At 32.9% G+C, this 19,414-nt stretch overlaps 3 protein-coding genes across 7 annotated transcripts; 2 read left to right on the top strand and 1 right to left on the bottom strand.

The window, feature by feature from the left end:
* Nucleotides 1-376: 376 nt before the first annotated feature.
* LOC112045667 (protein O-mannosyl-transferase TMTC4) lies at nucleotides 377-8,059 on the top strand. Of its 4 annotated transcripts, XM_024081945.2 has the most exons (11): nucleotides 377-785; nucleotides 1,269-1,653; nucleotides 2,509-2,754; nucleotides 3,460-3,665; nucleotides 3,843-4,020; nucleotides 4,114-4,322; nucleotides 4,602-4,709; nucleotides 4,908-5,049; nucleotides 6,184-6,298; nucleotides 6,830-7,018; nucleotides 7,912-8,059. In XM_024081945.2, exons 1-11 carry the CDS (start codon nucleotides 565-567, stop codon nucleotides 8,043-8,045), a joined length of 2,133 nt encoding a protein of 710 aa, XP_023937713.2. In that variant the 5' UTR covers nucleotides 377-564; the 3' UTR covers nucleotides 8,046-8,059. The 4 variants fall into 4 exon arrangements, with proteins under 4 accessions (XP_023937713.2, XP_052737312.1, XP_052737313.1 ...); XM_052881352.1 differs by lacking the exon at nucleotides 6,830-7,018; XM_052881353.1 differs by lacking the exon at nucleotides 7,912-8,059 and having other exon boundaries at nucleotides 6,184-6,302; nucleotides 6,830-6,972.
* A 1,061-nt stretch (nucleotides 8,060-9,120) lies between these two features.
* On the top strand, nucleotides 9,121-14,092 carry LOC112045636 (uncharacterized). The gene is made up of 5 exons (XM_024081905.2): nucleotides 9,121-9,366; nucleotides 9,454-11,367; nucleotides 11,724-11,893; nucleotides 12,746-12,940; nucleotides 13,814-14,092. Exons 1-5 carry the CDS (start codon nucleotides 9,276-9,278, stop codon nucleotides 14,072-14,074), a joined length of 2,631 nt encoding a protein of 876 aa, XP_023937673.2. The 5' UTR covers nucleotides 9,121-9,275; the 3' UTR covers nucleotides 14,075-14,092.
* LOC112045637 (zinc finger CCHC domain-containing protein 24) lies at nucleotides 14,084-18,562 on the bottom strand. 2 transcript variants are annotated; one of them, XM_024081906.2, is made up of 4 exons: nucleotides 18,337-18,562; nucleotides 15,190-15,306; nucleotides 14,961-15,092; nucleotides 14,084-14,389 (listed from the first exon to the last, which is right to left on the bottom strand). In XM_024081906.2, the coding sequence occupies exons 1-4, from the start codon at nucleotides 18,358-18,360 to the stop codon at nucleotides 14,234-14,236; spliced, it is 429 nt and encodes a 142-aa protein (XP_023937674.2). In that variant the 5' UTR covers nucleotides 18,361-18,562; the 3' UTR covers nucleotides 14,084-14,233. The 2 variants fall into 2 exon arrangements, with proteins under 2 accessions (XP_023937674.2, XP_052737318.1); XM_052881358.1 differs by having other exon boundaries at nucleotides 15,196-15,306; nucleotides 18,337-18,512.
* Between the last annotated feature and the right edge of the window lie 852 nt (nucleotides 18,563-19,414).

The following is a 19,414-nucleotide window of genomic DNA, read 5'->3' as shown; positions in this document are numbered from 1 at the left end:
AACTGCTAGAGACAGTATAATGTATTGATAGTAATTTAATGTGTTTTACTAATTCTAATGTAGAATTTAAGATTATTTTTTTATGACATTCAACTACACAAACCGGCATTTTTCGGGAGCTCTTTACACGACGAAAACGATTACAACAATGAAACATCGATTCTATAGCAACAGTTTTTATAAACGCGTTAAATCATTAATTCTTGATCTTTGACAGAGGGGTAACGGTTTACGAGGCAGGTCCTTTCTTTTTAATGGTCTAAGGTGGTCATGGGCGTGATCGTTATTATCGTTAGACCGTTTCTTGGAATAATATTAATCTATAATTTATTTACAACTATCTGTCACAACAATTTTCTGTCAAAAATGACATGTGTCATTTGTCAATGGAAAGAAATTCGAAAATGTTGAAATTGAATTGAAAGTTTTCACTTTTCTCACTCATTTTAAATTTAATTAATTACTGAATGAAATGTAAAAAAGTACTATGAATTTTAAAATATCACAAAATACACTTTACTGTGAATTTCTGTCTAACTAGGTATCAGTCGAAATTATCCTGAGATGTATTTTAAACTGTTCATCATATTTACTGTGTCGGCTGCACCTTTCTTATTCAGTTTACACGGAGATTTTGTTTTTGACGACTCTGAAGCTATAGTGAAAAATAAGGACGTCACTTCCAAATCGTGGTTAGATAGTTTCAGCAACGATTTTTGGGGTACAAACATTAAAAGTAACCACAGTCACAAATCGTATCGGCCTTTGACGATTCTGACTTATAGGTGGGTAAAATTTCAATAATAATTAATTGTGTTAGAGAGTTTTCGTGTTTCCTACAAATAACTAGACATTAGCGATTGCTTTGAGCTAGTTGCCACAGAAAAATGTAAATAATATAAGGAAAAGATTTAGGTTTACCATCATAAGACTTATGTTTACTTGTAATTCACATCTAGCTTTAGTTTTCATAATGATTTTATGCCAAATAATATGTTACTCTTTATGATTATATAAAGGATAAAATATAAAGATTGGCAGATACTATTAGGCTTAAATTTAGGTTGAAAATTGTCTGTCTTTTCTTGTGATCATGTGTTAGTGCCACTAGAAATTTATCTTTACTTTTCTTATCTTTTACATTAAAGAAATATTACTATAAATACTCTTTTATGTATATCTGGCCATATAAATGTTCTAAGTAACTATAAACATACACACTACACTGTTAGTCACTAATAAATTATTACTAATACCTTTTTTTTCAGGTTAAACTATATTATAAATAACAGGCAATTATCAGCAACTCAGTTTAAAGTCATAAACTTAATTTGCCACATAATATGCTGTGTATTAGTATGGAAAACTTACAGCTGTATATGGGCAAGAGTGAAATGGAAAAATGAAGAGAAATATGCAATAGATGTCCCATTTCTGGCATCTCTGCTGTTTAGTGTACATCCCATACATGTTGAGGCCATTTCTGGCATTGTTGGAAGAGCAGATTTGCTAGCAGCTATGACATTCCTTTTATCATTCCTTATTTATGATGTTTCAATGAAGAAAAAGAGTATATTTAATATTTATTTATGTATAAGCATAACACTAGCAGGATTATCAATGCTGTTCAAAGAAAATGGTATTACAGTGATGGTAAGTACTTTATTTTTAAATGAAAACAAAGTATAATTATCATCAAGAGTCCATTTTAGTAGCTGCAGGACTCTAATCTGTCATATGAAAGAGGTTGATGTTTAACTTAGAACCACCGCTCTGCTTTGCATTTATTGACATAACAATGTTTGTAGGACACCACTTTATTCACAGCTTCAGCAAACTAAATCCAATATGTTTGTAGCCCAACACAGGTTCAAAACCCAAGACCTCATGATCAATATCTGAAAAGGTTAACCACTAAACCAACAAGGGAACCACAACCTTAATAGCCTGAATCTCAATATCCATGTATATTATGTATGTCAGAAAACAGGTTGACATCAGAAGTGGAGTTAAAGGTCAAAACACTATTTTTGAATGAAAGTCTGTCAGGTCTAACAATTCCCACCAAAAATATTAAAAATAAACCGAATGGCAGAGAATAACCTTGAGTGAAGTCCCAGACTTGTGACTAAAGGATGTAGGGTTAAAGACGACTTTTAAAATTAGTTAACCCTCTCCTTCTCCACTCAAGTCTTTCACCCGCCTATACCAAAATAATCCAATCAAAGGTGTTGACGGATCGAACGTCACAACAAGAATGAGCTAGGCTGCTTGAGCGGCTTACCGCTACTCCCCACCTAACTCATGGAACATTTTGTACTATCTACAACCTATTGAATGACTGACGCGCGCTGACATGTATTTATGCCTCAATAACTCAATTGTTGTTATTACCATTATAATTTTACTATAATTTCTTGTGTCTATTGTTTTTATGGATTTTGTGTGACACCTATTTAAAATATTTAAACTGATAATGTAATATATAGTCCAAATGTCTTTTTTCAGGGTGTATGTTGCTTATATGACATCATCCTAAGCATTAGAATAAAGGCACTAGATAAACTAAAATATAAAACAACAAATCTATTGAAATGTATTCATATAGATGTCAAATGTGTATATAGAACAGTTATTCTAATAACATTTGCAATATTATTTCTTTATGCAAGATGGATTGTAATGGGTACCGCCAAGCCAGAATTCAAAGCTATTGATAACCCTGCAGCATTTAGTAACAATTTATTTACTAAGGTAAGGTATAAGGGTCAGTTTCACCACCTTTGATGTCAAAGTCTACATTTTTTTTTTACTTTTATACTTTATGTGAAATTACAAAAAACTAGTGATCAAGCAGAACACTTATCAGAAGGTGGTGAAACTGGCCCTTAGTGTTCTAAAATATTAAGTTACTTTATTGAAATCATTAATTATACATGTTAACTGTACCAACAGGCAGAAGGGCAATTTGGCCTGATGTTTAGTGTAGAACTGTTTCCTGTAAAACAGTAAGTAACACAAGGCTGCAACCTGACAACCTGCAGTAAAGGTGTAAAGCCTTATGTGCATCCAGTGGCGGATTAACCCTAAGGCCCAGTAGGCCAGGGCCTAGTGCAGCCAGATGAACCAGAGAAAACATGTGGGAAAAAGCAATGAAAATATCTAAATTCATACATAATTTTGTTGTTGAATGTTTTATATGATTTATTAATTTGAAGACTTAGGGAAATATTACAAAAACAATTGATAAAAGGCAATATAATATCTATTTTATGTTGGGTGCTGATAAATGAGCGGCTGGTACTTTTGGGCCTAGGGTGGCCAAGACAAATCCGCCACTGTATATGTCTGAATATATTTACACGTAATTTGGCTCACATATGTCAAGGATTAACACATTAGATATTCTATAGTTCTGTTAAACTCTGAAATACAACTAAACTATTGTTTTTATTTCAGACTGCAACTTACAATTATATTTATTTTTTAAACATTATGCTACTTATCTGGCCACAGTGGCTATGTTACGACTGGTCAATGGGATGTGTACCTCTCATAAACAATGTTTTAGACTTTAGAATATTATTTATATCCATCATGTACCTGTATTTATTTTTATTCATAAAAGCAGTGTGTAGTAGAAATTATAGGAAAACAAGTAAAAGGTAAATTCTACTTATATTATTTTCAGTAATCATTATATAGATAAAAACAGAGCTAAATCTAAAAATAACTACCCTGCTAAGAATTCTTAAGCTTTATTGCTTTTTCTTTTTTTTTATCTCTCGCAAAAGTGATTTTGATTTTGTGAGAAAAGGTTTTATGTCACTGTCTTTTTTCAGAATTTTATTCCTGGCAACATTGTTCATACTGATACCATTCCTACCAGCGTCCAATATCATTTTTCCTGTGGGTTTTGTGATTGCTGAAAGAATTTTATACATTCCGTCTATAGGATATTGCTTATTTGTTGTTATTGGATTACGAAATATTTTACAAAATACCCGAAATAATCAGAAGGTTCGTCACTATATTCTAATATGATAAAAATAACATATAATATTATTAAAAAAAAAAAATTCTTTACATCGAATATTTTTATCTTTTAATCAGGTATTTTTAGGTATTTTCCTTGGCCTAATATTAATATACGGAATGAAAAGCTGGCAAAGAGCACATGATTGGCAAAATGAGTACAAGCTCTTTACAAACGCCCTGTCTGTGTGTCCACTGAATGCCAAAGTTCACTACAATATTGCAAAAGTTGCGGATGCCAAAGAAAATTCAAGTTGGGCTATAGATGAATATACAGCAGCTATCAGGTATATTTATCTATATTTTTAATTCAATATATAACTGTAATCATCATTATCAACCCATATCACTGCTGAGCTCGAGATTGAGATGGGTTAGGCCAATAATCCACCACGCTGGCCCAATACCGATTGGCAGACTTCACATATATGCAGATAATAAAGAAATTTCTCTGGTTTCCTGACAATGTTTTTCACCGTTTGAGACACGTGATATTTAATTTGTTCAAAGCGTGGTGAACAATGGTGTATTTGTGTCTTATAATTGAACATTTTAAATAATTTCAGGCTATATCCAGAATACTATCAAGCAATGAACAATTTGGCAAATTTATTAAAAAATAAAAAAGAATTCTCTGCAGCTGAGGCGTATTTGAGAAAAGCAATCAATCACAAGTAAGTCTTTAGGACTGTTAAAAAAGAAAATAAAACAAAAATACGAGTAGCTTTATAACTATAATTAAAAATAATAATCTACTAAGAGTTTATGTTATTTAGAAAACCGCCTTTACTTTTTTTTTTTTTAGTAAATGAATATTCTGAAATGTGAAATAAATAAATAAAACTACAAATTATAAATTTTCCCTTTTTCAGAAAAGACTTCCCAGCAGCTTGGATGAATCTTGGAATAGTGTTAGCGAATACTAAACGTTACATCGAATCTCAAAAAGCTTACAAAACAGCATTACTGTACAGGAAAAACTATCCTGATTGTTTTTACAATTTAGGAAACTTGGTAATTATTCCTCTACAAATTACCTACATATTTCTGAGCGAATCTCAATAATTTGTGTATTTTTAAAAATTTCTTTTTTAAATTTTCTTTTTACCTCTTTAAAGTCGTAATAAATATACATACCCTTACCAAATCTCATCTTTCTAGTTTTAACAGACTGAGTTATCGTACCTTTGAACTTTATCTTTTTAATTATTTACGGAATTAGTATGCAATTTTCGATTTCCAATTACGATTTTGAAGTTGGTCGACTATTGCTCTTTAAATAGCAATTGTTTATCAGCCAGTATAGTTTCCTTTGTAATTTCATTTTAAATCGTGCTTTCGTAAATTTTTTCACTTATCCATAAACAACCGTTTAATGGGGACACTTGACTCTGACAAAGAATAGCTCTTAAAAACTTAATATTTTACAAACCGATACCTAAATCGAAATAAATTGGTAGAAGACCCCTTACAACTTTTAAAGACCTATCCAACAATAACCACACACTATGAAATTACGACCAAAAAAAAATTCATCCCAACTTTACATGTAGGAGAGGGGTACCCTTTATCTAAATTTTATTGTACGCCTTTGTTCACATTTAATTATTCATGCTAGTTTACAACTTTCTAGTAGTAATAGTATCTGCGCTAAACCGCGGACGGACGGACAGACAGACGGACATGACGAAACTATAAGGGTTGCTTGTGGACTACGGAACCCTAAAAATTATGTGTTGTGATGTGTAAATCACATCAAAATCGAATGGCACGCTGGACATCGTCCGTTCTTTACATGCATAACATTAGTATAGAAGAAATTTAAAATACCATTTTAGAGAGTTATCTATACTAATATTATAAAGCTGAAGAGTTTGTTTGTTTGTTTGATTGAACGCGCTAATCTCAGGAACTACTGGTCCGATTTGAAAAATGCTTTCAGTGTTAGATAGCCTATTTATCGAGGAAGGCTATAGGCTATATATTATCCCTATATTCCTACGGGAACGGGAACCACGCGGGTAAAACCGCGCGGCGTCAGCTAGTATAATATATTTGCTACTTTATCAGCACTTTGGTACACCTAAAAAACTGACTTTTAGGCAAGGGAATGGAAATAAAATATTATTATTATGTTTTGTGTTCCAGTACTTGGAGATGAATAAGACTGATGATGCAATGGAGAGCTGGTATCAAGCAATCAATTTAAACCCCAAACATGTCTCCGCTTGGACCAACTTATTAGCACTATTGGATAATACAAGCAAGTATCACATTTGCTTCAATGCGTCAAGATAATATAAGTAAAGTCAAAATGCTCTATGTCTTGTCTTGAGATTTTTTTAATAGGAAACCACAGATTAATTAATAATATACAGATGGAGCGTACGAAACACGACGTTGTCGTAGCCGCTCCAAATACGAAATTCAGAAACGAATACATTCTCGAGTCAGTACGATACGAAGTGTCGCATCAGTAATTTTCAATATTATTAAAAAAAAAATGGCGTCGTATGTTTTTGAATATTTTAATAACTGTTTACAACAACTACTCGTAAAGAAATTAGATGAAGTATTTTTATTGGTAATTATTGATTATTATATTAATTTACGTAATTGTTGTTAGTGTTAAATTTTGAAATACAAACTATGAAAAAAGTTTTTATACGCGGTTGTCAAGGAGACGCGTGATATTTGTTTTTTTTAAATGAATTTCGCCGGCTTTATTTCTTTTATTAAAAAAGTTAATACCCACTAATTCGTGATTTAAGGTTTTCCGTAATAATATTTGTAGATCAAATTAAGAAGGCTCTACAAATAATACCTAAGGCCCTCATAGAGCTGCCGGACAGTCCATCGATCCACTTCGCGATTGCCAATATTTATGGCAAACACGAGCAATACGCAACAGCGGAATCGCATTTTCACCAGGCTATCAATTTGTTTAAAGAACGTGTCCAAGCCATCCATTACGCAAATCTTGGTAAGATTGAAAAAAATGTTTTGTAAAAATATAATACATAGCAGACGCCACGAGGTTTTACCCGCGTATACTGGAATAAAATATAATGCTCCATACAAACTTCCACGTCAATTCGTCGCTCTGTTTTGTCGTGAAAGACGGACACACACACTTTCACATTGACAATTTTAAAATTATGTATGTATAGTATAATACATTACGTAGCAATAGGTTTAATTAGGGAATGATTGAATAATAGGAGTACAAACAAATGAAGTGAGTAAGCCACCATAGCTCCACGGTAAAGCTAAGCGGTAAAAAGACCAGACTCAACACTGAAAGGTCATGGGTTCAATCCCCGCCCACAATTTACTTTAAGAATATAGTTTTTGACAGCTTTTTACCTTGTATACAGTTATTTTTTAGAGCCGTGATAGCTCAGTGGGTTCGATTTCGGTCCGGGGCATGCAACTCCAACTTTTTAGTTGTATGCATTTAAAAAAAATCAATATCACGTGTTTCAAACGGTAAAGGAAAAACATCGTGAGGAAACCTGCATAACAGAGAATTTTCTTGTTTCTCTGCATGTGTAAAGTTTTGCTATTGGCCTAACAGCTCTCACTCGGCGAGAGGCGATTCGAGCTCAGCAGTGAGCCGAATATGGGTTGATAATGATGATACCGTTTTTGAGTCTTATTAAAAATACAGGCACTATTTTGTTTTTACGAATTTATCAAAAATCGTATCGTGGAATCATAATAATTATATCATTTCGATGCACACCCTATCCTAAGTCTAGGTCAATCTCTAATATTACGAATCCCGTGCCTGTTAAAAACATTTGTATCGTATTTTATTTATACTAGATGATTAGATATCTATATTTATTTAAGTTACACTATTTTATGTTACAGGAGTTTTATACCACCGGTGGCAAAAGTATGATTTAGCAAAGCGGATGTACAAAAAGGCTCTTACAATTGACCCAAATTTTCCAAGTGCTAACAAAAATCTTTACAACTTGGAAAAATTCAAAATGAAAAAATAAATATGATCGCAGCATCTAATTTTGTTTCATTACGAAAATATTGCTTCTCTCAAAGACAAAAGTCTTTTGGGTCGGGGTCGTCGTTTTTAGATATATTTTACAAGTCCGGTTATTATAAGTCCGGCCTAATGAGAAAATTAATATATATCCGACCGCTCAGAGATTGTGTTTCTGACAGGTGGGCGATGTAACATGAGAGAGAGAAAGAGACAGAAATATGTTTGTCCTTGTACCGACTCGTAAATCTATGGTTTGTCCCATTCGCCCAATCAGTCAGAAATAAAATTTCTGAGCGGCCGGACTTAAATCTTTACCACAAGTAAATGCGATTAACTCAATTTTGGTGGTTAATGATAAAAAAATTTCATTATTTTGTTAAGACTATTTTTGCTATTTCTTTATATATTCAATTTTTTATAAATCACATAGCAAGTATATCATCATCATCGGAAAGAGAGGAAGAGATACGGGCAAAAACATTCCTCGAACTGGTAACGTCACTCTTTCAAGATTTCGTCTAAGTATTATTTCTCCATGTCACATCTATTAACAATAGAGATTAATAAATAAACCTACAATCTTGGGCGCTGACTCACTTCTTGAAATGAGAATTGAGATCTCAGAGACTCAGACCCTTTGAGAAGGGTTGTTGTGACTGTGAGCCAAGCCAGCCAAGTAATATATTCTTTGCTGTGACCCTTTCTTCTTTCTTTCTTGACTTGAGCGAATTAATACCATCATCGACCCGACCATGACCCGACTAAAACTACCGGTGGAAACTCAGATGAATTATTTAAGGTCGCAAAGTGGAGCGTACCTTATGCAAGGCCTATAAGAAGCCTTTAAGAAGCCGTAATATAAATTAAAAAATATGCTATCTTCTTGGAACCATGGTCCTAAGCAAGGAACATATTTACTCAGGAGGTCCTAAGTGTCATGAATCATATGAACTGTGACTATATTGGTCTGAGTCTGTGACGAATAGACAATATTGTCTTATTAAGCTGTGGATTAGAATTAATAATCTGTGTCACGGCACGGACGTCAATGTCAAAATAAAAATAATCAAATTTTTTGACGTTTTTGATTAATACAATTAATCAATTATTTATTTTTGCCCATGCGAATTGCGATTTTGATTTTTTACTAAAGTAATTAAATTATTAATCAATTTGGAATCGCACAGAATCGAGTTTGTTTTAGACAAAATTATTAGAGGAACTACATATTATGGAGTTCACTCCAGTATTGTCCGCTTTCCAAGGAATTATTATAACAACAGACAGTGTGCATTCTTTTTCTAAATTAAAGGCAAGAGGAGGTAACAATTATTTATTATCTTGTAATAGTTTGTCTTTAATATAGCCTTGTTTTCACCGTTTTAACTGTTTATGATTTTCAATGGCAGGCAATGAAGAGAAAATTGAGTATGTGGTGGGCTGTTTGAAAAATTTTCTACAAAAGAAAGGGTACTTGACAAAAGATTGTGATTCAATTGAAAATATTAAAATCATGCGCAAGTTTGCTTTTTACATTTGTTTAAATGCAGATTTACTAATTCTGGAAGATCTCGTTAGTATGGATGGTATTGCTTTCCTTATTTGGACAGTACCCACTATATCAAAATGCCTCATGTGCGAAATGTACTGGAATCTTGACATGGAAAAATTTATCTATGAAATATTGGCGTTCACAAGCCCTCTGTTATCTATAGAAGTAGCAGAAGCTTTATTAGACCATTTCAAGTATTTCAACCCAACAGAATGCATGGGTAGATTGAAAATGTTAAGTTTAGGATGTTATAGATTGATATGCAGATTAATATATTTTAATTTAAAAGGAGATGAAATAATACGCAGTTACAATAATTTCCTAAAATGTCTTAAGTATTTTGTAGAGCCACCCAATGCGAGTAAATTAGAAAGGTTGAGTACAGATGAAGAGTTCAAGTTTATTGGTAGCCGTCTGTGTGAAATGCTGTCAGTGGTGTCAGGATGTTTCTCACATTACACTGCTCCACAAAAATTTAAACCATCTGATTATGAAGATCTCTATGAATTAAGTTATAGAGATGGTATTACCATTAACAAGCAATTCTCAGCTCCTATAAGTCAATGTAAAAACAGTGATGTAATAGCAAACATAGACAATTGTCATGTGGCTCTACTAGATAAATTCCAGACACTGTTAATGGAAATTAGTGTGGAGATATTCTGTGCTTGGAGTGAATTTGAAGAGAATGGGAAAAGCATGCAACAAAGCATCGGGGAATCATGTTACAAAGTACTGAAGGAGCTGAGCGACATCAGCTGTGTTTCAGACCATGCTGTTATTGCCATGTTGCAACAGATATCCTGTAAACCTATGAACATGGTTCAAGTTGTCAATAAATCTGACACAGCTGTCATTATAGAAAACATAAATAAAGAGGATGATGATAGTAATCAATGGATTAAAGCGTTAATATTTAAGGATAAACTGTGTGAGGATGTAAATTTGTTGGAACAAGTCACTTCACATTTAGACATTCTCAATGAACTGGAGTGCTACAATTTATTTAAAATCTTATATAAATACATTAAGGAGAACAGTTTTAATAAAGAAATGCAACTAGCACTGGCGATCAAAGTGTTTGAACGATGTTCTACTGGTACCAAGTATGACATACTGGATGAACATTTCAGTGATGCATGTTTTAACGATAATTTGCAAGTTCCAGAATTCAAAAGTATGATGACAGAGATATTTAACAAATTGATATCCTCTCAGAAGGCAGATATGTCTGATGTTTTGACTGTATTCCTGCAGAACCCTAGGGAAGTGTATGGTACAATATTTAATCTGGCTAATGTAAATATGCATCAAGCTGATATCATGATTAAAGTTATGAAATGTGTAGAAATGTACTCCCAGCATTACTATAACAAAGAGACAGAACCTTGTATGATACTAGCGATTAAAGAAGCAATTGGCAACTGCGTAAATGAAGAAAACAATCATAAGAATTTCATACATTTGTTGAAAAACTTAAAATCATCAAACACAATACCAGGGGCAAAATTACTATTGTTAATCATCATGCCCTATTTGCACAGTGGCCTCTTGCAGAAGAACATGAATCAAATATGTTTTCAATGTAAGCTCTTACAGGCAGCATACAGAACCGAGGATTTACAGGAATACAGAGCTCCGACGTTAGCCATGCTAGCTCAAGTGCTTGACACGGTTCGATGGAAGATGAATACATATGCTGTGCAAGCACCATTAACTCTAGACATTGTTTTGCAGCTTCAATCAGATTTAAATACCCAGGACTTAACAGGTAACTTATGCAAAACAAAATGGAACTTACTAAAATACTGTCATATCTTTTCACCAAAAAATGCTAAATTCATTAAGTTAACAGTAATTTTTGTCAACAGAATTTAGCACAAGATAAAATTTGATAAATCTAACCTTTTTCAGCAAAGAATGTTAAAAAAAAACATTTGTATTTTTAGTTGATAACATTGTGGGAAAGTTTGTTAATGTTTTGGGTTTTATGGAATTTCATGTATATATAATAATGAAAATTAAATAATGAGTATTATGTGTTAATAACAAATCAATAGTCAATACAATGTTAAAGTAATTAAAAAAAATTACTTCATTGATTAAAATACTTAATTTTATTTACAGAGAAAGAAAGTGTATGGCTGAAAAGTAAGTTAAGGAATATAAATCCTTTGAACATGTATTACTTCAGACATCTCTGGAATCCACCCGGAAACACATTTGTTGAGGTTGTTAGTGGAATGCACATACACAAAGAAATGGATTTAGAGCATTTGTCATTATGGCTGTCAAAGGTAAATAAATAATACTATAATAAATCTATACAAGGTGTGTCCCGATGTCACTGTGCAAATCAAAGGAATAGAAGAAAACTGTAATTTCCAAACAAAGCTATTGTCTAGTACTAAAAACTAAAGTCTATTTTGCTTGAGCCAAATGTGACAGACTAAGCTAATTTGCGTGTTACCTAAAGGAGCATTATCACTGCACACACACTGCTAGGATAGGTCTTTAAAAAATATATTGTGTCTTTCGGAGACAATTTTCAATTCAGAGATCTTTTTGTAAAATATTAAGCTTTAAAATGATATTTTTTTGTTGGTGTGACCCCCCTTTGTTTGTTAAATGGTTGTTTATCAATACATGAAAAAATTCACAGAAATAGTATAAAATTATTACAAGAAAAACTAACAGGTAAATGCAAATTACACATTTATAGTCGACCAATTAATTAAATGTATTTGGAGCTACAGTTTGTGTGCTATAGCATGGTGTGGTTGACAGTTTGTTTCACTCTTGAAAGTTTGTCGCAATTCACGATAATAGTATGTATTAATCATAAGGCAACTCGCACCCGCACCATGCTTCAGCCCACTTAAGTAAATTTTATACAAATTAATCTAATAAAGTTTTAGATAACATTAAATCAGTCCCTTAAAATCAGAAAACTGCAATTTTCTTCACTTCATGTTTGAGAAAATAAATCTGTATCCCCATAGTGTGGGAACCCAAAAATATTTGGGGTTGTGATGGCACTATTTTTAATTTCATGGATTCATTTATGCATTTTTGTTTTAAAGTGCTAAGTTAATCTAAATCAAAAAATAAATTTTTTGCTGTTTTTATATTATATCTTTCCTTTTCAGGCTTTAAGTTCCACAATCCTACAAGAATGGTACCAAATATGGGACAGTTTGAGCACAGTGTTTGGAAATGTAAAAATATTTGATATCTTCCATAATGCATTACTTTTATTGTGTGTAGCAGAAAAATCTAACCACACAGAATCTACAAAATCATGTCTGATGTACTGTATGCAAAGCTTTGTGGCCACCACTAGGGTAAGTTCAAAACTTTTAATGAATATTGTTAATTTATTTATAACCTAGCGGATGCCTGCGACTTCGTCCGCCCTTAGACCTCTTTAATCCAGCCCTTACAGCAGTATCACTGTAAAAATGGAGTAACTTTTGCCATTTTCCCAACATTTCCCTTCACTGCTCTGCTCCTATTGATCGTAGCGTGATGAAAACTACACTGTAACCTGCCCAGGAGTATGAGGAATAATTGTAGCAACTTTTGTTCCGGCGAGTAGTTTTTGTTTTTATAAAATCCGGCGAGTAGTTTTTGTTTCTATAACGAACATATAGACAGACAGACATTTTTGGCATCCGGTATTGATCACTTATCGCCTTATTTTGGAAATATATCTTGTGTACAGAATTGACCTCTACAGATTTATTATAAGTATAGATTAAAGTAATACTGGAAATATGCCCAATGTTATGACATAGTCTTAATGATAATCCAAAACTGAGAGATTACTCCTGCTCTCCAAATACAGTTCCTTAAATCTAAACTGCAATATCTTTCCCATTGTGGAGCATGTGATATATACATATTTTAAAAATGAAAGGCAATTTTTATTGTAATGATACAAGATACAAGAATATATCATATCTTTTCTTGTTTCCATTAATTTCCATTTATTTGAAAATTATATCTTATCCTATTTATATACTACAAAATCAATATTCATCAATATATTGAAATGAGTAACTTAAACTTATTTTTATTTGATATTCCTGCAGAAATATACAAGATTTTATACTTGGTTGAAACCCGCAGGCACAGTTTGGCCAAAATATGATTTAAAATTAAATAAGATTTCTCTAGGTAGGTGTAATAAATAATAATTTATATTTTATTTTCAGTACAAATTTTTCAAACTGCCACTAAATGATAGTCAAGTAACTACGGTGTTCATTAAATTTGCAGCAATTGCAAATTTAGCAAATGACAATGATATTGAAGAACTAGCAGTTATATTTCTGGCACTTTTTGCTTACATGGCAGCTAACAAAGAAAACTTTTCTGAAGATCTACCGCTGACTTTATTGAGGAAATTTAAGCATAAAAAATTTATTGAGACAATAGGAAACCTGTTTCAACCAAAATTACATTTCTCAAAATAAAAAATTAAGTAACTCAAATACATCATTTTATTTTCCATATAAAATATAAAATAAATTCATACAAAATATTTTGAATATTACTATACTTAATATAGTTAAGGTTGAGATTTATATAATTCTAAAACATCACCATTTTTTTGTGTGTCTTATTTTTGATGCTCAGGTCTTTGACTTGCGGGTAGTTTGAGGTTTCTTTTTTTTACCAAAATTCTTGCAGGAGTACCCCAGTTGTTGACACATTTGACAGAGATTTTTCTCATGTTCTTGCCTCTCACTGTCACTAGAGTCTGCTGTATCAGAAAAGTTCAAGTCTCTCTGAAATCAGTAAAATTTTCATGGACAAAAATTAAACTTTATATATTGTTCTTTTGAGTCAATAAAATGTTATCTTATCTTTATAATAATAAATTCAATTTAGAGCCGTGATAGCCCAGTCAATATGACCTCTGCCTCAGATTCCGGAGGGTGTGGGTTTCTAATCCGGTTCGGGGTATGCACCTCCAACTTTTCAGTTGTTTGCATTTTAAGAAATTAAATACCACTTGTCTCGTGAGAAAACCTGCATACCAGAGAATTTTCTTAATTCTCTGAGTGTGTGAAGTCTGCCAATCCGCATTGGGCCAGTGTGGTGACTAGTGGACTACTGACCCTATCTCATTCTGAGAGGAGACTCGAGCTCAGCAGTGAGCCAAATAGTGAGCCGATTATATAATATGGGTTGATTTTGAATAAATTCAAACCTGATACTTTTAGTACAAAATTATAGGTTTGTACAATTGATCATGATTTATGAAAACCAATACTTTATACAACATACATAATATATATTGCATGTTCTTCTATGTTCTTATAAAATACATAATATCAATAATAGTTTAAAACTTACATATTGATAAGGCAGTGTGGGTTTTTTACAATATTTACACATCTGATATTTATCTGGCCAGCACAGACGACTAGTCCAGTAACGGCTACAAGAGTTGCAGCGGTATTCTCCAAATTTTGGGCCAGCCGATGACTGTAACCCAAAGTTCAGAATTAAAAACCAATATAATTAGCAGTATTACTATTGGAATAATTTATTAATGTTCAATTAAAGAATAATACATATTTACTCTAACATGATGAGTTCTAGTAGCTGTTGCTCTACTGATACAAATCTCACAAACATGATCGATGATCACTAAATTATTTACTGCTTTGCGGTCACAGTGCACACAACGCTCACAACCCTGAAAAATTTAAGTTTTTATTTAGGTACATTTAAGAAAAAATTTTAATAAAAAAAATACAACCGACTTCAAAACCTAACAACGTACCCACTAAACTAAAAAGTGAAAAATAATTTCATAATATGTTCTACCTGCTGATCAGTATGAAGGCGGTGCTAAGCCGGTGATGTATTAATTCAAGCCATGTGAGAATATCTTATAGATTTAGATTTTGCAGACAGTGTTGTTTCATGTGGTCCTGTCAGAAATGGCTTAAATTAAGACAACACCGGCTAAGCACCGCCTTCATACTGATCAGCAGGTAGAACATATTATGAAGTTATTTTTCACTTTTTAGTTTAGTGGGTACGTTGTTAGGTTTTGAAGTCGGTTGTATTTTTTTTTATTAAAATTTTCATTATTTTTCCATTTTTAGTGTAAAATTTCATTTCAAACGAATACATCAGACCCCTAATGACAGTCACAACCCATCTTGGTACAGAATTCTCAGCAATACAAATTAATCAAGCCCAAGCACATGGTAGCTACCGTAAACCGTTAAGGGGTTCCCTTAATTGACCTTGGTCTTCATCATCAGACCCCTAATAACAGACAGAACTCATCTAGGTAGAAAGTTCTCAGCAATACGAACTAATCAAGGCCAAACACAAGGTAGTTACTGTAAACTGTTAAGGAGTTCCCTTAATTGTCCTGGGTCTTCATCACCAAACCCCTAAATGACAGTCACAATCTATCTATGTGGAAAGTTCTCATTAATACAAATTAATCAAGCCCAAACACAAGGTAACTGCTGTAAATCGCTGAGGAGTTCCCTCGTCTGTTTTATGCCTCCATCATCAGATCGATTTTAAACCTTCATGAAATTGTAGTGCTTAAAAGTACTAAATGGAAAAGTTTACGAACACACTAGACACCCATATAATTTTTGAAAGTTCCCCTCAATTTCTCCAGGATTCCATCATCAGATCTTGACATGATGTCAATGGGACTAAATGGGGACTATACCGTTTCAAACAAAAAAAGAATCTTTGAAATCGGTCCAGGTGTCTTTGAGTAATCGGTGTACATACATAAAAAAAAAAAAATACCGACTGAATTGAGAACCTCCTCCTTTTTGAAGTCGGTTAAAAAAAACCATCTTTATTGCATTACAATTTTGAAGTTCCCTAAATTTATGTATTAATAGCGGACGCCCGCGACTTCGTCCGCGTGGAATTCAGTTTTTCACAAATCCCGCGGGAACCATGGATTTTACCGGGATGAAAAGTAGCCTATGTGTTAATCCAGAGTAAAATTTCAGCAAAATCGCTTCAGTATCCGCAGCGTAAAAGAGAAACAAACATACCTTAGACCAATAATAACTGGACGCGGTTCGCTAACCGTTACCCCTCTGGCAAAGATCAAAAATCTATGATCTAATGCGTTTATAAAAACTGTTGCTATCGAATCGATGTTTCATTGTTGTAATCGTTTTCCTCGTGTAAGGGGCTCCCTAAAAAAGCCGGTTTGTGTAGTTAAATGGCATAAAAAACGGCCAAAACCTTATAGTTTAGTAAAAGATGGAGTAACGTTTCATTTGAAAGTATTTAAACCTTAATTTTATCAAATTTTTAATAAAAACAATTTATAAAAAGAATCGATTATTTTGACGAAACAGCCAAACATCGATCAGTAATCGAATATTCTATGTATTTAATCTGTGGTAAGTCTAAGCAATGTCACAGTAAATATGCAAGCAGTAGTTTGACTTCATACTAGAGGTCGAAACGCGAGCTATACCTCAATTTCAATTTCAACTTACTAGTTAAATAGATTTTATTAATTAGAAATAAGACTAACTCACTAACATACTAAACTTAAAACAGATACACTAACAATATACTAACATAGAAAAAAAAAATTAAAACTGTTACTCTTATTAATTGAAAAACTTGTTTTATGTAATAATGTAAGGAATAATAAAGGCTTTGAAATTGAGAAAAACATAAGGGATTAAAAGGCTAACATAATCTACGGAACCCTACACTGCGCGTGGCCCGTTTAATATTTGGTCACGTAGTGTGGAGGTAATACCTAGATGGCATCACCAAAATAAACATATGAATACGACCTATCCTTCAAGGTCATTGATTAGTATCAGCCTTATTTAAATCTACCAATCAAAAAACAACACGCATTTTATTGATCACTTCCTATTTTACTACAATTTACAAAATATTTTATTTGTTTACATAAAAAAAGTATATTTACAATCACAAAACTAAATGGAAATACAAATTTGGCAAATGTAATTAAAATGCTGGAGGCAGGCAGCCCTAGCACATGTTTACGTACCGCGCGCTGTAAGTATTTATTTCAAAAATACGGCCGAGTATACTGCTTGTATTTATTTTTACTGTGCACAATGTGTTTGTTAGTGTGTGTAAAAATTACGCGTGTGTGTATTGCGAGTCAAATTTATAGTTGTGTGTAGTGTATGGACACAGAATATACTTAATGGTGTTAAATGTTTTCGATGTGTGAGTTTACCTCGTCCCCCTCGTCGTCTCTTTTTTGTTGGTGAATTTGGGTGCGAACCGCGTCCGCGAGTTATTAATGGTCTAAGAAACACACTTACACACAAACTTTCGCCTTTATAATATTAAAGAATTACGTATCCAAATAGGTCACGGCAAATAATCAGGGAATTAATTGAGGGAAATAAAAGATTCTAGAGAATTGAGTAATGAGTACGTTTGACATTATTTGACGACAGTTAATTTTAGTTGACTTTAATTTATTTAGCCTTTCTGTCTACAGTAGGTACTCTCCGAAACTAGTAAGTAAACGGATTTTTATTACTTCAGAGCTTTCAGCAAAGATTTTCATAATAAAGTTGGAGTTATGGAAGGAATTATATTGAAAATAAATAGGTAAACGCACCTAAGCGGATGTGCGGAAAAACTCGGGTTTTTGTCACACCTTATAGATCGTACAGAAATGTTTTTAATTAAAATTAAAAATAAATAGGTTAATAAATACTACACCTACCTGTCTAGACCAAAAGCAGCCCATAATTACTAAGCAACTAAGAAATATTCCTCAAAAGAATACCTATGCAATAATAACAACGCTAGAAATATGTAATTGTTAATAATTAAATCGTTTACATTTCACAGTTTATTATTGATTAAATTTACGCGTTTATTAAACTTTATGATGTACGTACTCACACAAGTCTTAAAACTTTGTCAGGAGATGAGAAGACTGACAATGAATTATGAATTTGACATTTCAAAGGGGATTTACCGTTCTACCTACATGTGTATTTTTTTTATTTTACGGCCTTGGATTCATGTGTATGTGTCGGTAGGTATGTAAATATAGTAATGTCTTGATTTGAATGAGCCTTTTTCCTCGAAAGGTTTTAAATAAATCCGCTAAGGAGGCAAAAGTTCTATGTATTATAGTAGGTAGGTATAGTTATGAGATATTAATGGAAAAATTATAATTTATGTAACTATGTTGTGTGGGTCTTTAGTACCTACGTAAGCAGTATAAATTATTAAATTGCGTTGCTCGACAGGAGGATTGCCGAGAAGAGCTGATAAAGGAAGCCCACATGAACAGCAATTTTTATTTATTAAATAATACACGAGTGAAACAATGGGGCGCAGTTATTTGTTTAGTTTAACAAGTATACTTGCCACAATTAAGTATATAGGTATTTTTTTAATACGACCGACTGTTGGGAGTTGCTACGACAAGTCCAGGGAATCGCCCTGTCGTACCTATTCAAAAAATAACCTATGACCACTCGGTGTGAGTCCGGCACATTAAGCTATTAAGGCATAGGCATATATTAGGTAGTCAATGCATGTTCATCATCATAATCATGCCGATGGACGTCCAATGCTGGACATGAGCCTCTTCACGGTCGCGAGTCGCCAGCATCCAGCGGCTCCCTGCAACCCGCTTGATATCTTCGTGTTCGGTACCACCTAGTGGGGAGTTGACAAACACTGCTCTTTCCGTTCAATTATAGTATGAAGTTAAAGCTTTATTCATATTATTATTGTTCGAGTGCAACATGAACCATCAATAGGTAGGTGAAAACTATTACCGGTTC

Source organism: Bicyclus anynana, chromosome 4, assembly GCF_947172395.1.
Source record: "Bicyclus anynana chromosome 4, ilBicAnyn1.1, whole genome shotgun sequence".
NCBI classification, from domain to species: Eukaryota; Metazoa; Arthropoda; class Insecta; order Lepidoptera; family Nymphalidae; genus Bicyclus; species Bicyclus anynana.
The sequence above is the reverse complement of the archived record's forward strand: the minus strand, read 5'-3'. Positions and strand labels throughout refer to the sequence as shown.

Bases quoted from the DNA above. Each gene is read 5' to 3' on its own strand.
- LOC112045667 (XM_024081945.2), top strand. From the start codon at position 565: ATGTATTTTAAACTGTTCATCATATTTACTGTGTCGGCTGCACCTTTC. The intron at 786-1,268 runs GTGGGTAAAATT...CTTTTTTTTCAG, and splicing joins TTGACGATTCTGACTTATAG to GTTAAACTATATTATAAATA. The intron at 5,050-6,183 runs GTAATTATTCCT...TTTGTGTTCCAG, and splicing joins TTTACAATTTAGGAAACTTG to TACTTGGAGATGAATAAGAC.
- LOC112045636 (XM_024081905.2), top strand. From the start codon at position 9,276: ATGGAGTTCACTCCAGTATTGTCCGCTTTCCAAGGAATTATTATAACA. The intron at 11,368-11,723 runs GTAACTTATGCA...TTTTATTTACAG, and splicing joins AAATACCCAGGACTTAACAG to AGAAAGAAAGTGTATGGCTG. The intron at 12,941-13,813 runs GTAAGTTCAAAA...TTTTATTTTCAG, and splicing joins GCTTTGTGGCCACCACTAGG to TACAAATTTTTCAAACTGCC.
- LOC112045637 (XM_024081906.2), bottom strand. From the start codon at position 18,360: ATGGGCTGCTTTTGGTCTAGACAG. The intron at 15,307-18,336 runs GTAGGTGTAGTA...TAAATTTTTCAG, and splicing joins GCTGCTTTTGGTCTAGACAG to GGTTGTGAGCGTTGTGTGCA. The intron at 15,093-15,189 runs GTAAATATGTAT...TTTGGGTTACAG, and splicing joins CTAGAACTCATCATGTTAGA to TCATCGGCTGGCCCAAAATT.